Source organism: Quercus suber, unplaced genomic scaffold (assembly GCF_002906115.3).
Source record: "Quercus suber isolate HL8 unplaced genomic scaffold, Cork oak 2.0 scaffold_304, whole genome shotgun sequence".
Lineage (NCBI taxonomy): Eukaryota > Viridiplantae > Streptophyta > Magnoliopsida > Fagales > Fagaceae > Quercus > Quercus suber.
In genome coordinates, this window is record NW_027069760.1 from 36,169 (window position 1) to 51,440 (window position 15,272).

Genomic DNA, 15,272 nt, shown 5'->3' on the forward strand with positions numbered 1-15,272 from the left:
TCTTCTAGTCACAAATGGAAGTATTTATATGGCAAGGTTTTCAGATTTCTCATTTCATATTTCCTCATGGGTCCAGCTCAGTGCACTCTTCTAGTCACAAATGAAAATATTTATTTGGAAATGTTTTTAGTTTAAGGCCCAAATTTAATTGCTTGTTCATTGGATTAGGAATAAGATTATAGCAGGGTGAATCATTTATTAATTTACAAACTCAAGGCCAATCGCAGCAAAGCTAGTTTTCCACGGCTATCGTTCTTGTCTCTTTCAGTGTCCTTTCCTCATGGGTCAATCTCAGTGCCCTCTTCTAGTCACAAATGGAAGTATTTATATGGCAAGGTTTTCAGATTTCTCATTTCATATTTCCTCATGGGTCCAGCTCAGTGCACTCTTCTAGTCACAAATGAAAATATTTATTTGGAAATGTTTTCAGATTTCTCATTTCATATATATAGAAATCTTTTATCCAGGCAGCAGTGGGCAGATGTGTGAGAAAGGCATGGTAGATTTGGGAGCAAGCTTGAAGGAGAGAGATTAGAGGCGGATTTTGTTGGTGGCCAAGAACAAAGTTTGGCTCTAATACATGTTAAATATGGTAAAATAGATACGGAAGCAAAAGTGTAAAATAAAATAATAGAAGAACACAAAGGGCTACCTAATTTAACTTTAGAGCTTACATTCAACGTGTATATATATAGTAAGCTAAACCTTAGGCTAATATCAATGCTTAATAGACTTGTAGTACAAGTAGAAGACTTGACTTACATACAAAATAAGATTAGGCTTGGCTCTATATTATTGGGCTAATATAAGGGTCGTCAATGGGCCGGGTCGGGCTGGCCCGGACCATTTTTACTTGGCCCAAGGGCACAATGGGCTGGGCATAATGAGCTATTAACTAGTTAACGGGCTGGGTCGGGCTGGGCCGAAAGAGAAAACCTCAGCCCATGACCCTGCCCATGGGCAATGCCCATTTTGTCTTTAATGGGCTAGATTATTAAGTTGGGCCTAATGGGCTACCCATGAGATTGTGTTAGCATATTATTTTATTATTTTTAGAAATAAATAATCAATTTTTAATAAGGAAATAATCAATCTAGTTTTTTTAAAAGGAAAGGATCAAAGACTTTAATACTTAATTACAATTTTTTTTATTGTCAAATCTATTTAATTTTTTTAGAATAAGGCTTCAAATAGTTTTTTATTTTTATCTTTAATAAAAAAAAAATCAAATGGTTAATTCAAATTTGCTAGACTACTAGAAAAATATATATTTAGTAAACTAAGTTTAGCACAATTACTTTAAGTATCTTAGTGGTTGGGAGAGTTTTCTTAAGAAATTCTATTACAATATCTCAAGATCAATTCTTTATACACTTCCTATATATTTTTGTTAAAAATTTTAAGTTATTGGACTGGGCAACGAGTTGGGCCAACGGGCTGGGCTACTGGGCTAGCCCACTGGGTGCCCATGGGCATAAAAACTAGCCCACGGCCTAACCCACTGGGCTAGTGGGCTACCCATGGGCCTTAATAACAACGGGCTGGGCTGCCCATTAGCCCGATGGGCTGCCGGGTTTTTGGGTCGGCCCGTGGGCCATGGGCTATTTGATGACCCTTAGGCTAATATATCTCTAACAAAATAATAATTTTCCCAACATATTTGTGAGCGTACATAGTGACCATAGATATGGGTACTCAAGTGTTTTTTTTTTTTTTTTCTCATTTTTTTTAGAAAAATTTAGGAAGTTGTAGGGACCGGATTTGGGACACTTCTTCAGATTGAGAGAGTGGACCCAAGCCCAACTTGCCCTTCAATGAATTTATAGAGTGTGGGCTCAAGAACTAGGCCTTAGTAAGGGGTACAACTGCCCTGCATGGTTATGTGTGAATTTATCAACTTAAACATGGATTGGATGCACAATGATGCTCCTCGGACTGGTCTTCCTCCTTTTGATATTCTTATTATTTTTTTTAAAATTCATTACAAAGGTTCTAGAGGGCATGGGTCATTACAGAACTCCTTAATGCCGATCCTCCCTCCCCTTTTCAGGAGGGACTTCCTGCGTTATATACACCTCTCAACTGATCCTAACCCTCCATTTGTCGATCAATCAGGCTACCACTTGAGAGTCTGTCCCATCAGCCGCATCCTTGTTCCTCCAGTGGGTTGCAGCACCCAAGGCGGCGCTGTTCAGGAGTCCTGTCCTCATTAATGTGGCCAGGACGTTAGTTGAGGGCATTCAATGCAGAGGTGACAGCTCGCCTAAGGCTTGTTCCTTCGCCGTGCTTCCGTCACCTACGCGTGGCACTGGACCCTTTCCTCTTCGGATATTCAAGGAGTCCCCTTTGATGGGGAGGTGCTCGTGTTCTTCCGAGGTCTCGGACGCCCGAGGACGGGGTCATCCTCGGATATGTTCCTCGGGGGTCAGTCCTTGCGCTTTCGTCCTCGGACCCCTCGTGCATCCTCGGCGTGGGCCCTTAAGCCTGGCTGGGAGTGGGCCAAGGCTACCTGATTTCTAGCCCCACAGAAGTAATTATAGATTAAGATGTGTGTACTTTAATGTATGAGAAAGTGGGTCAGTTATTAAGATTTTACTCAACAGTTTATAAGACAACTTGAATTTATCCGTAAATGGTAAAATAAATTTTAAATCTTAGTATACAACACAACTAAAATTAATTTGCCTAACTCGCCCAACCCACTTAATTGAAATCATCCAAATTTTCAATTAACCTGCCATTTTTGGAGGTTGGTGGGTTGGCAATAGTTTAGAGTTTTTTCAACCCGCCAACGGCAGATTAGTTGAAATTTTTTCCCTCAACCCGCCCAATTTTGACCTGTGCACAACCTTATTTGAGGTTGCGCAACTAGCAGCAATGAAGGTTCAAATTAGTTTGTGAAAGCCCCACACAGACTTTCAACAACTTGAACTTAAGGTTGCACGATTGGAGACGATGATTTCTTATTATCCCACACTAAATATCCCAACAGAAGATGAAGTCAATGCAATTCAAGTGGAACAGGTAGCTGGCCTAAAGCTAAAAAACTCATTGGTTTAGCCTATGTTTGTCGATGAAATGGTAATATGGTTAGTTCCCAATGCATATTTTGGCATCTGTAAATTTTGACCTTGATGATTTTGGATTTTGGCATTTGAACACTGTAAACAATTATAGCTAGGTGAATTTATAAATATTTAATCTTTTTTGGCTAATTTAAGAGCATAATTATTTTTATATTCTTGATTGTATGTGTGATTTAATTTGCTTTTACTTTTGCATGGTTTTCGTTTCAATAGTTGTCAAAGCAAATGATGTTATATTTTATATCATTTTTTTATTATAAGTTTTCCAAATAATTTTTTTATATAAATTGTATAAAAATATATAGTGAATATTAGTAGAATAATTAATATATGGTATAAATGCATTCACCCGCAATTAATAGCCAACATTTGAATCTTTTTTTTTTCATTTTAATGTGATATATTTTCATAATATGGATATTTATTAAAATTTAAATCATAATTATTCAATATTTAATCGAAGAAGAATTGAACCAAAATTTGAACTATTAATATAATAAAATAAATAACCAAATTTAGGGTTAATTAATAGTTTAGTCCCAAAGGATTACCTAAGGGTTGGAAAAGGGCTACTTTCTCCACACACACACACACACTTTCTCCACACACACACACACACACACAAAAAGCGTTGGAAAAGGGCTAGGTTGGGTTGGGCCTAATAGGCCTTTGATTAGTCAATGAGCTGGGCTAGAAGGGAAAATCCAGCCCATGGTTTTAAATGGTTTTTTCTTAATTTTTTTTTTAAAATGTTCAATGGTTTGTTTTTATAAAAAAATTAAAGTTACCAAGTTACTAGCAAATATTTAGTAAGGTGGTTGTAATTCATGAGCACGGATGGACGAAGGGTGTGATTGGTGAAGTTCAATCATCAAGTTTGAGTGGGGAAGATTGAAAATAGAATGAAATGTTATTTACATGGAATAAAAGAGATAAAATAGCTAGAAGTTGGAACTTGCAAGATGTATTTGCAAAAATTGTTAATTAAAATAACCACAACCATATCATGTTATAAGTGCACGATATTCTTCACAACTTATAAGTGTTAAGCTATAACTTATAAGTGATGCAACAACACTTTCATATTATCTTACTACAAATAAAATTTTTATTTATGCATCAATTACAACATATTACCCTTCTTTTTATTAGAAAATTTTTGTGTCGCTTGATTTTATTTATATCATTAATAATACTACTAATTTGTGGCTCCTGTTTTTTTTTTTTAATAAATAAATGTATTTCCTTTGGCTTTCAAGTTCTTTTTATCTCAAATATAATTTTGTATATCTTTTCAAAGCAATTGATTTATTTATATAACATATAAGGTAAATTGTATCTTACTATCTTTCCACCTTAAAATTATTAGATTACTTATATATTTTAAATGAGTCTTGTAATTGTTAACATACATCATCATTATTGATGATTTTTCATTTTATTATTTATTGAAAGCTGAATGTTATGATCTTTAATCCGATCATCAGGACCTTCTCAACAATCATATATAAGATCTCAATTTTAACATTTGTTAAAGAAAAAATAGAGGGCGGAGGAGAACAATATGAAGAGACTTGTTGAAAAGTTATTATTAAATAAACCGAGGAAGACTCCTATTTTAATTCCATTATTCTCATTGTTGTAACACCAAACAAAACGCACCACCAGCGAAATTTTCGCCTGGCATTTAGATATCATAGATTTAAGTAGCTTTATATATAGAAACGATTGTTTCTACTCATTACATAGATAGGTTGAAAATAAATTCACACTGCTCTTCATGAACATGTAAAAGATGTATTAGTCGATCGGCTACCTAATATAGAAACTAATTTATATCCTAAAGGTATGCACCATTGAAAAACATGGTGCCTCCGTGCCTGTGGAAAACGGGTCAATGGCAACTGGTAAGTGAAGCAACCTTTTGCATCTTCTGAAAAAGTTATGAGCTTCACCAAACATGCATGGGGATGGATGTTTTTTAGAATATGGTTGACATAATCAACTCTTGGACAAAAGCAGCTTTCTTCCTTTTCTCTTCTTTATCCTGTTCATGATCTTCGTGCAGTGAAGACGGCACAATGCTGCACAAACAAGAAGCATCAGTAACATCACCTAGCATCGTATTCCATTCAGAAAAAAAAAAAAAAGGTTAACAAAAATGGGGGCGTTTATGGTTGTATTAAACCCCCGGGCAGGGCACTAGAATGGTAGAGGTGAGGATCGCAGGATCACTTGCCACCCGTGCAGGGAATTATAAACAGTATAAACAGTATTTAACGAATCATCACACCTATAAACAGTATTTAACGAATCAAATATAAGTTCTAGATTAATTCAAAGCCATCCTAAAAGCACATCAATGGAACTGCAGATGAGACTTCAGTGATATCGAAAGAGCTAAAAAATATGCATGTTTATTCGATAGTATATTATCAACTAAGGGATTCTAATTTTAAAAAATTAATAAAGTATGCAATCTAGCACATTAACATCAAGAAATAATAGAAAAGAATTAGGCAGACTCCCTACTGCTCCACTTTTTGAAACAGGTGATTGGACAAATAAAAAACTTCAGATAAACGAGTGCACTGACTTCATCATGTTTATCCAAAGCCATATTAGTGACAGAGATGAAAAGTTAAGGGGCCACTTCCTAAACAACCGTGGTTAAGGCATGAAGAAATGAAATGACTGAAAGTCATGATTTCCAATATACACTGTGGAAGCATGCTAAATTGTTGGTTGCTGGTTATTACAAACCCTACAAATCACAATCAACTGAAGCTAAGCTAATAAACAAAGCCTTACAACTAGAGAAGAATAAATAGAAACAAAAATTATGGATACCCTTTGTGCACTCAAAACACACACACAGAGGAATTTAAAGAACCAAACCCCATTGACCAGATAACTTAACAAAAGAAAAGGATAGAGGCCCTCAATAATTAGCAATCTTGTAAACCAAGCAAATAAGGAACAAAATGGGAGCATGATACCTTAAAAGAGGTTTTGTGAAACTTGAGATGAGATTAGTTGTGAGCAGATGAAAATAGTTAAGCCTCATTAGAAAAGGATTAAAAATTAGAAGTTGCAAATAAATGTCCAGATTGAACTTTAAACAATGAAAACAGTAGCTATCAAATTATGCACTCTCAAGCGATGGGTGGTGCTAGCATGGGGCTAATGTTTTATATTCAGGTTACTGTCACTAATCTTTCACATGAAATTTGGAAACAGTAATGAATAAAGTTATAAGAAACAAAAAGGGAAAGTTATTTATTCTGGTAATTCAGGAATTCAGGAAGTTATCAGGTGCCACCATGCAGCATTAATATTTAATGAAGCTGAAATACACATTATGGCCTTTGGAGTTAGCTACTACTGCAGCAGTTATCTACTTCATATTTCTTAGTAGACAGTGACAATAAGTAATTTTAATAACAGTGTAAATAGATTAACTATCTTCATCAAAATATGAATTCCCTATCTAGTCATTCATTCAATATATATAACTTCTATCATGCACTAATTTCCTGTGTGATTTTTGTCTGCTTCTAATTGTATGGAATTTTTTGCTCTAGTGTGGATATTATTCTTAGACAAATTCCAATTTTAAGCAATACTTGATAAACACTTTTTCTTTTCTTTTAAAAAGTGTTTAGAAACACATGATACTAGCTTTATCGCAGTTGCAATTTAAAAGACAATCACATTAGCTCAAAAGTATAAAATCTCATCTAATAAATTAATGAAAGAAAAGGGAACTTAAAAAACTTACAACACTGACATATTTTACCCACATTAATAACATTCATATTATATCTTGAAATTTCTTCTATTGTGTTTCCTAATAGAACTGACCGTACTGTAAGTTCTGTTTTTAGATAGGCCACCCCATAAGTCTGAACAGAAAGGAATATACCTTTTCACATCAGATGTGGCAGAGGAGGCATCTTCTCTGAAGCATTCATCTTGAGGGATACATTTAGGGTCCGAAAAAGGCATATGGGAGATAAACGATGAGAGGAGTGGATCGGGTGTAGATTCATGCTTGTTTCCCATAGGATGTGTCGGAATCTTTTTTCCAAGCATAGCTAAATTACCACCCAAGAAGCCATATTTCTCAGATTTTCTCCTTCGCTGCAAATATTTTTTTTTCACTGATAAATACAAAGCAGAATATATAATTCAAAGAGATGGGTACTCTATATCTATAACATGACAAACCATAATTGGAGCAATACCTTCAGCGAGCTTGCATGCTGCACAATAAAATGCCCTATCACATCCTTCCCAAGATTTGCCGCACACAAAGGACAAACCTGTGATACCAACACTGAAGCATTTCAATCTTAATAAAAATCTAATTGAAACACACACAGTACTTCATAATTTTCACATGCATTTGTCCCTATTTTTTCAATGTCATAAATGCTGAATGGTAATAGTTATTTTCATTGAAATGGTGATTGATAGGCTGCACCATATCAAGTAAATGTATTAATTTTCAACTTCGGATTAGTTGGAAGCAGCACCCAGGTATTTAGACCAACTTCATTAGGAAGTTTATCATTCAAGAAGGCAAGACAGATTTGAAGATCTATCTCCAAAAATGTTAAGAAATGAAAAAAAAGAAGAGCACGTACTGCATTTTTTAAGTCAAAACAGTGTTCTTCTTGCAAATGGCTACAGAGCACAGAAACATCGATGTCCACAATACAGAAGGGGCAAGGAAATAAAGCTCTTGAATCATCATCATTGTCTGAATCATAGAGGATTGTGCGACTTTCTGTTTAGGGAGGGGAAAAGGACAAAAAATGAATTGTTAGACACAACATTCAGCAATCTAGAGACCAATGGATGACCACAACAGAGATATATCAAATCAACAACAAAACCCACAATACCACAGATAGATTAATTAACATGTAAACAATGAATGTGAAAGCGAAAAACATACACAAATAAACAGACAAAGAAAACAGAGAAAGGGAATGAACTCTTTTGCCTTAATCCCTGTGATCTAAACCTGAAACAATTTGTTGGAACAGTCACTATTTATCTCTTTCCTAAGAAACTAACTTATATTGCAAGAAAACTTTGCACGCAATTAGTTCTCTCTAAACAACACTTCATGAAGAGGAGGCTAATACATAAAGTAACCATCTTTCATTCTAGAATTCATCACCCATGTTTTTTTTTTTAATGACGTGGAACCTCACTAAGGCAGGCCCCCTTAGACCCAAACAACTCCACCCGTCAACCCATGTAACAGGTAATCTAGGGGAACTCCTAGTAGGGACTTGAACCACTAGGTCTACAACTCATCCCGAGCCTTCCACCACCAGGCTGCGCCTTTGACTGGTTCACCCCACACTTATAAAACCTGTTTATGTCTCCAAAACCGTATCGCTTTTTGCTCTCACACCTTGAGATGTTTTCTCAGTCAAATTATGGTCATCATCTTTTTGCTGGTTTTCAAGTATGCCAAAACCACAAGACTTGGATGAAGGATTTGCTTTGCTCTTCAATATCACCAATTTAGTCCTAAGCCATTCCAAAGACCTCTGATGCGTTAACAGATCACTATTGATCTCCTCTAACTGTTTTTTGCTCTTCTGTCTTTGCACACTAAGTTCATCTTCAGGGCAATTCGTCATAATGATCACTTTAGGCGGGGTTGAGTCGCCTCCAACCTAATAAAACTTTCTCCAGCCTCTTAATTAATCAAAGCCTCGGATTCAAGATCTTACATTAGTCCCTTTGCAAGCCTATTTTTCTTGATTACCTAGTATTACAAAAACATTCTTCTAAGATTCTAGAGTTCTACACAGGGTAAAAATATATAAACAGAAAGTATTGAAATTCTCTAAAAGTAATAATTGTGAATAAAATCAACAGGATTTAGGTCTATTATCATACTAACCGATTGATAATTAAAGCAAAATAGATCCATTAGAATCATATATATTTAAAGTATCAATTTCATTCTCTGAAATAACAAAAAGCAAAACTGAAAGGTCTTCTGACAACATGGGTCTACGTTAAAAACTTAAAAACCTCTTCTTCTTCTTCTTTCGATTAAATCAATAACCAATCAAACAATCCACGAACCCAGAAACAAAATTAAAACTTTGAATTTTTTTTTTTTTTCTAAAAAAAATAAGATTTCCTGTTGGTAAAATGTACAACTTGACAACCCAGTCCACAAGATTGAACCTCAAACTTTGCAAAAAACTGTCACTTTCAACTTAATCAGTTAAGAAAAAACAAATGTAAACAAACCACAAATTCAAATATCAATTATCAAACCCAGAAGCAAAACAAGTTATAAAAACTAACAAAAATACCAGAGTGAATGCGTGCAGCTTGAACAGAAGAGAAGTGCTTGGCAGAGAGGACCCTGTAAGCTCTGAAGTCAACGGCCATGGTGTCAGTCAAGACTCCGGTGAGTGACGCAGAGAAAATATATGTATGTTACACAAATGGGGTTCGTGAGAATATGTGAGCTTTGTAATGAGAGAAAATGAGAAAAGAAAGACACAGCAAAGCTAGAGAGAGAGAATCAGAGGTTCACTTTCTTTCTTTTCTTGCAGTCTCATCAGTTTGATTGAATATATGGTGGTGGTGGAGTTGTTTTTTGCTTACTTTCTTCACATAATACTCTCTGCCTTCTCTCTCTCTCTCTCTCTATGACAAGAAATATGTGGAAATAGCTTTTTCTGACACACAAAAGCTAGTTCCCTGTTGGTTGACACGTGGTAAAGGTACAAAATTCATATTTAATCCTCCCCACACATATAATTCAATTTACTACTATATTCCCATAAAAATAAAAATAAAATTTACTACTATATAAGAACAGTCTAAAGTGTAGTAATGATGTTTTTTTTTTTTTTTTTTTTTAAATCTTTGGATTTTTCCTGTTTTTGTCACCAAAAAAATTGTTTCACTTTTGAATTTTCATTTTTGCTTAAGAATTTCAATTTGCATGAGCCTATTTTTCATCTCAAAACGTAGAGGTTGTTTGTTATTTTCTTTTTATTATAAAATATTAAACTTATTTGTTTATATGGAATTTTTTTCAAGTTTCATTTTTTTAATGTATAGTTATATAACTAATTTTCAATTAAAAATGCATCCTCATAAATAATATGTACAAGATTTTAAAGCTTAATCTTTTTTAATGTATAACTATAGTTGTTTCATAATAAACAATAAATAAACTTTAATTGATAATAAGTAACTCATGAAAAAGGTTTAATGGGCATCTAGATAAACTTATAGTAGATAGTTTATTTTGATTAAAAACTGAATAAAATTATAATTTTGATTTGAAAAAAAAAATACTAATCCTAATTAGCACTTAATAATTTTATTTTATTTTTCTTATATATTGTTATATATCATTTGACTAATTTTCTGGTTTGTACAAATATTATTAATTAATTATTGATATGAATAATGAAAATGAAACACAAAAGTTAATTAAGAGTCCATTTGAATACTACTTATTACTGAAAACTAAAAATACTGTAACAAAATAATTTTAAATGTTTGAATAGTATCGTGGGACCTAATTTTAAAGTTTTTTTTTTTTAATAAAGTACTTGCAGATTACGTGAATAGTATACAAAATCCATTAGAAAACACACAAACGCTGAATATTGTATCCAAACGTGCACTGGGACATTTTTTAAATTTTGAACTTGATTTATTAGGATTATAAAAAATGTTTAGTCCTGTCATTTTTTATTATTATTATCAGTATTGTCCCATGCCAATGAGTCACAAACTTTATATAATGTATTATTTATGACATTACACAAGGCTAAATTTAAATTTTTGATCAACAATGCATGTTTCACATAAGCTTCAATTTTTAAATGGTGTTTTAGATGTTTAGTTGATTTTAGAAACAATATTGAACCATGCTTCATGGTAATTATTTGGTATTGCAGGTTGCAAATATTTTAGATTATTGAAAAAACTATCTGAACATCTACAATGCTTTTTTGGTACCTTATGTTTTTTTTATTTGTTTCCTAGATCCTAATAATTTCCTAATGTGGGGCCTGTTAGTTAAAAAGGTGTAGTAATCCTCAGAAGTGGACTCGGGGCCCAATAGCCCAATCCGAGGACACTTAGTTATCCGAGGACAGCCTAAAAAAATTTTATTCTTACCAAATGGGTAATATAGGAGGAACGAGTAGATATTATATACAGCGGCATAACACACGTCTGAGGACACCAAAGTCCGAGGTAAATGCAACTTTCATGTTAGTGGTGAGACTCCGCCAAGTTGTATCTGAACTGGAAATTGGATATAGCTTAAGAGGCGTTGGGGAAGGTAGCAAATATCTTTTAAGGCCATCACCTCCACATTAAATGCTTTCCAACTAACAGTCTGGCCGCATTAATGTGGAGGTGATACCTGAACAGTAACTAAGCAGCTTTATGGCCACTAAGCTGAAGGTTCCGGTAGGTACTGGATGGGACAGAAAGGAGCTCCCAAGATAAGAACTACACGTGTACGATGGAAACGAGGGGGAAACGGAGTATAAAACATAGGAATGAAGGAAGTAAGGGGGACTTCTTCTGGCAGAAAAAAGAAAGAACGAAGAGAGAGAGACTGACTGAAAAAGAGCCGAGGAGAGTTTTTTTTTAGGAATAAACCAAAAGTATCCCTTGTTACTGGAGGAGTAGAACCTTTCCTGTCACACAGTACTAGTTCTTGAACCCATACTCTAAAAATTTATTGTTTGGGCTTGTTGGGCTGAAAACCCATCAAAACTCAAGGTCAATCCAAACTGAGTCCCTACACTTAAGATTTTAGACTAGGTTAGTTTATGTTAAATTATTTACATAAAATCCTATCATGATTCATGACCTAAAAAACAGATTGTACTAATTGCGGATCTTGTGGCTTGGTGTCATTAACTTTTTAACTTTTTGGCAAACCATGCTTGCATGTGTGTGTATTTATATTGAGGGAAAGATTGCAAATATTTTAAAGAAGAAAAATTGATAACAATAACATAATAACTTTATTAATTTGTTTATTGGTAAAATTCAACTTTATGAAACAAAAAATAATCTATATGACTTTCCTTCATCCTCAAGGAATCATGCTTTCAAAGAAATTCTTTTCCAAGACAAATGCTTACATTCCTTTTCCTTTGTGTCAAACATTGTCATCATCATAATTATAAAAATCTTCTTTTTTCGAATTCCATACTTTGCCATTCTAACCCCACATCACACTCTCTTAATCACGTGTCTAAATGCCTAATTAGTCCACATTGAAATGATTATTCAAAACTAAAATTCAATAATTTTTTTAGGATCCGGTTAATGTATGCCCTAAGGGCACACATTAAGTCATCTACTTTGGAAACATTTTCTCGGAAATTGAAAAAGTTTTCAATACTTTTTTAATTTTCGATAAATTTTTTTCTAAAAATGAAAATTATTGTGTGCCCTTAGAGCACACATTAGCAAAATCCATTTTTTAATAAGATGCTAAACTTCAATTCACAATTATAAATTCAGATTAAAAAATAGAGTTCTATGCAACCGTCAGCAAATTTTCTTAGAAGTTTTGGTCATGATGAAATTCAAAACTACTTCACAAACTGTCAAATTTTATAGGACTTGTGGTCTAACAAGTCATAGAGGAACTTATTAGGTGATTGATTAATTTAATATCATAATTAAAAAAAAAAGGGACCAAAAACTAATAAAAGTCTCATATAGGACAAGCTACTGCAGACATGGATATGAGATTATACTTGGACAAAAAGTTGGTTTAGTTTCTATTTGATGGTGGTGACTGGTGACCCAAGTGCCTTGTCCAGGTAACGTGAACTATGGGCGGTGCTATACACCTAGAAAAGGTCCCAAAGTGACAAATATAAAAAAGATTAAAGATTGCGGTGGTGGTGGTGGTGGGTCATTGCCTTTGATTAAAAATAGTTTTAGAAAATTCCATTTAGTACAGGTTTGAACCTCTTGTCAGAATTTAAAAAGAAATAACTAAAAAAAAGATCAAGTATAAAAGTACAATCTTTTGTGCAATAACTTTGTTACAAAAATAGAAAACAATAATATATTTTTGTGAAAATGATAAATATCTAATCACAATCGATCATATAGAATAGTTGTGAAAAATATTGTGATAAATGTTGTAATCCTATAATAACTCAAAAAAAAAAATCACTATTAAACCATGTATTTTATTATTTTAACAATAAGTTTAGAGAAAGCCATTTTTTAATATCTTTTTGTTAATTGTTAAGTTGTTTTATTGTGATGACGATGCTAATAAAAAAGATATTATGTGATAGGAGAGATTATGTCATATATCCGGTAAATTACACATTCCTCTTACATAAATGTGAGTTACATGTATGAAATTCATATGTAAGTTTCACTTTTATGCAATAGGAAAGTATGTCATATTAGTTGCGTTAAATTATTTTAATGGTAGTAGAATCATATGAAAGCGATGTTCAAATCAAAATTACCACTTTATAAAAATAAAAAATAAAAAGTGAAAATTGTTATGTTCCTAGTGTTATTCCTATTGTTTGTTTTTTTTTAAACCAGTACTCTTCTTGTTTTAATGATGACCAAATGCCCTTTTTATTTTGGCATCAAGAAAAAATTTGGCTAATAAAAAGAGTAAAAATAAATAAATAAATAAATAAACCGAACACAGGAAAAGAAACAGGATAAAAAGTAGATGAACCAATGGGATTCATAAGTAAACCATCAAGGGAAAATTAACATGGTGGGCTCTTTCCTTTTGGGCTTCCTATAAACAAGAGGGCTTATCAGTTACCCCTTAAAGATTTAACTTTCATCACAGGCTTAAGATTATTTACGGTATTGATTGTAACTTACAAAAGTAATTAGGTCAAATTTGAAATTTCAAGTCTATAATTTAATTCAAGGTGGTTTTTTTAAATATAATATAATATAAAATTTTAACATATAATGTCTACATTATAATGATTGCTCTTTATATATCATCAGACCCAAGATACCAATTTAATCATATAATTGTAGACTAACATGTAGCAATGTGAATTTTTTTTCCTAAGTAAGAATTAATTTCAGTGAAAAAAAAACATATTACAAAAGGACGGAATCAAACTTATCTTCATCCTAAAACCAAGACAAAATTCGGACAAGAAAAAAGATGAGANAGTCATGTCAGGTCCTCGGACCACAACTTAGTGGAAATTAAGTACACTATGAATGTAAGTAGTAAACTGAAACTAAGCTATAACAAATTATTTAGATATTGAACTTACTTGGCATATCGAAGTAAATGCTATGAGCATCAGTTAAAGCACTTCAAGGGGATTAGTACCCCTCTGAATGAAATGTAAAAAGGCTATCCTAAGTAAGTGTGATTTCCTAATGAATGTTACAGGGAGCCTGTGTAAAGTCGCGGAGGTCACTGTTATAACCTACTTTGAGTTCTTAATAATCGAATATAAAGTTGTAACTCTTCCCTATCATGTCAACTCTTATCCTTCTTACTTCTCGAGATCATAAAAAAAAAATAGATAACCAAACATAAGAAGTAAAGAACAATCATGCACGAAATTATATAAGTAATAAACGAAACCCCAGATGTCTCTTATAATTTGCCGAAAAGAACTACCGTGGCAATCAGGAACATCCTCAAAAAAAAAAAAAAAAAAAAAAAAAAAGGAAGTTATCTACAAGTAACTATTTAGTTAACTTTATTTGGAGCTTGGAAGGGGCTTTGCCAGCTACCTCATGCGGAACATCCTTTTCCTGCGCCGTGGAAATGTCTCCAGCAGGCAGGGTAGTTGAGGCTAAGGCCTGTTCGAAAGTGCGAGAGGCCGCTTCGTCTTTGAGCCCTGCTACTTCCTTGGCCGAGGAGAGGTCCTTTTCTTTTCCAGGCACTAATGATTGCTCCTGCTGACCGAGCGTGGGAGAAGCCTGAGTCTGAACTTCCTCGGATGGCTCAGCAGCAATAGCAGATACCTCCCCTATTGGGGTAGAGGAGGTAGAGACCCGAATAGTTGGGGGGAAGTAGATATTTTCAGGTTTCCTCAACTCCGAGGAAGAACCAACTCCAGCTCGGTTGAGGGCCTCTTGCCAGGTCAGGGCACAGTATTCCCGACACACGACGGGCACCTCAGC

At 33.8% G+C, this 15,272-nt stretch overlaps 1 protein-coding gene across 1 annotated transcript; it reads right to left on the reverse strand.

Moving 5' to 3' along the window:
* Positions 1–4,740: 4,740 nt before the first annotated feature.
* LOC112012258 (protein DEHYDRATION-INDUCED 19 homolog 6) lies at positions 4,741–9,783 on the reverse strand. Its single transcript, XM_065782495.1, has 5 exons — positions 9,440–9,783; positions 7,736–7,878; positions 7,334–7,411; positions 7,012–7,229; positions 4,741–5,170 (listed from the first exon to the last, which is right to left on the reverse strand). Exons 1-5 carry the CDS (start codon positions 9,516–9,518, stop codon positions 5,068–5,070), a joined length of 621 nt encoding a protein of 206 aa, XP_065638567.1. The 5' UTR covers positions 9,519–9,783; the 3' UTR covers positions 4,741–5,067.
* Between the last annotated feature and the right edge of the window lie 5,489 nt (positions 9,784–15,272).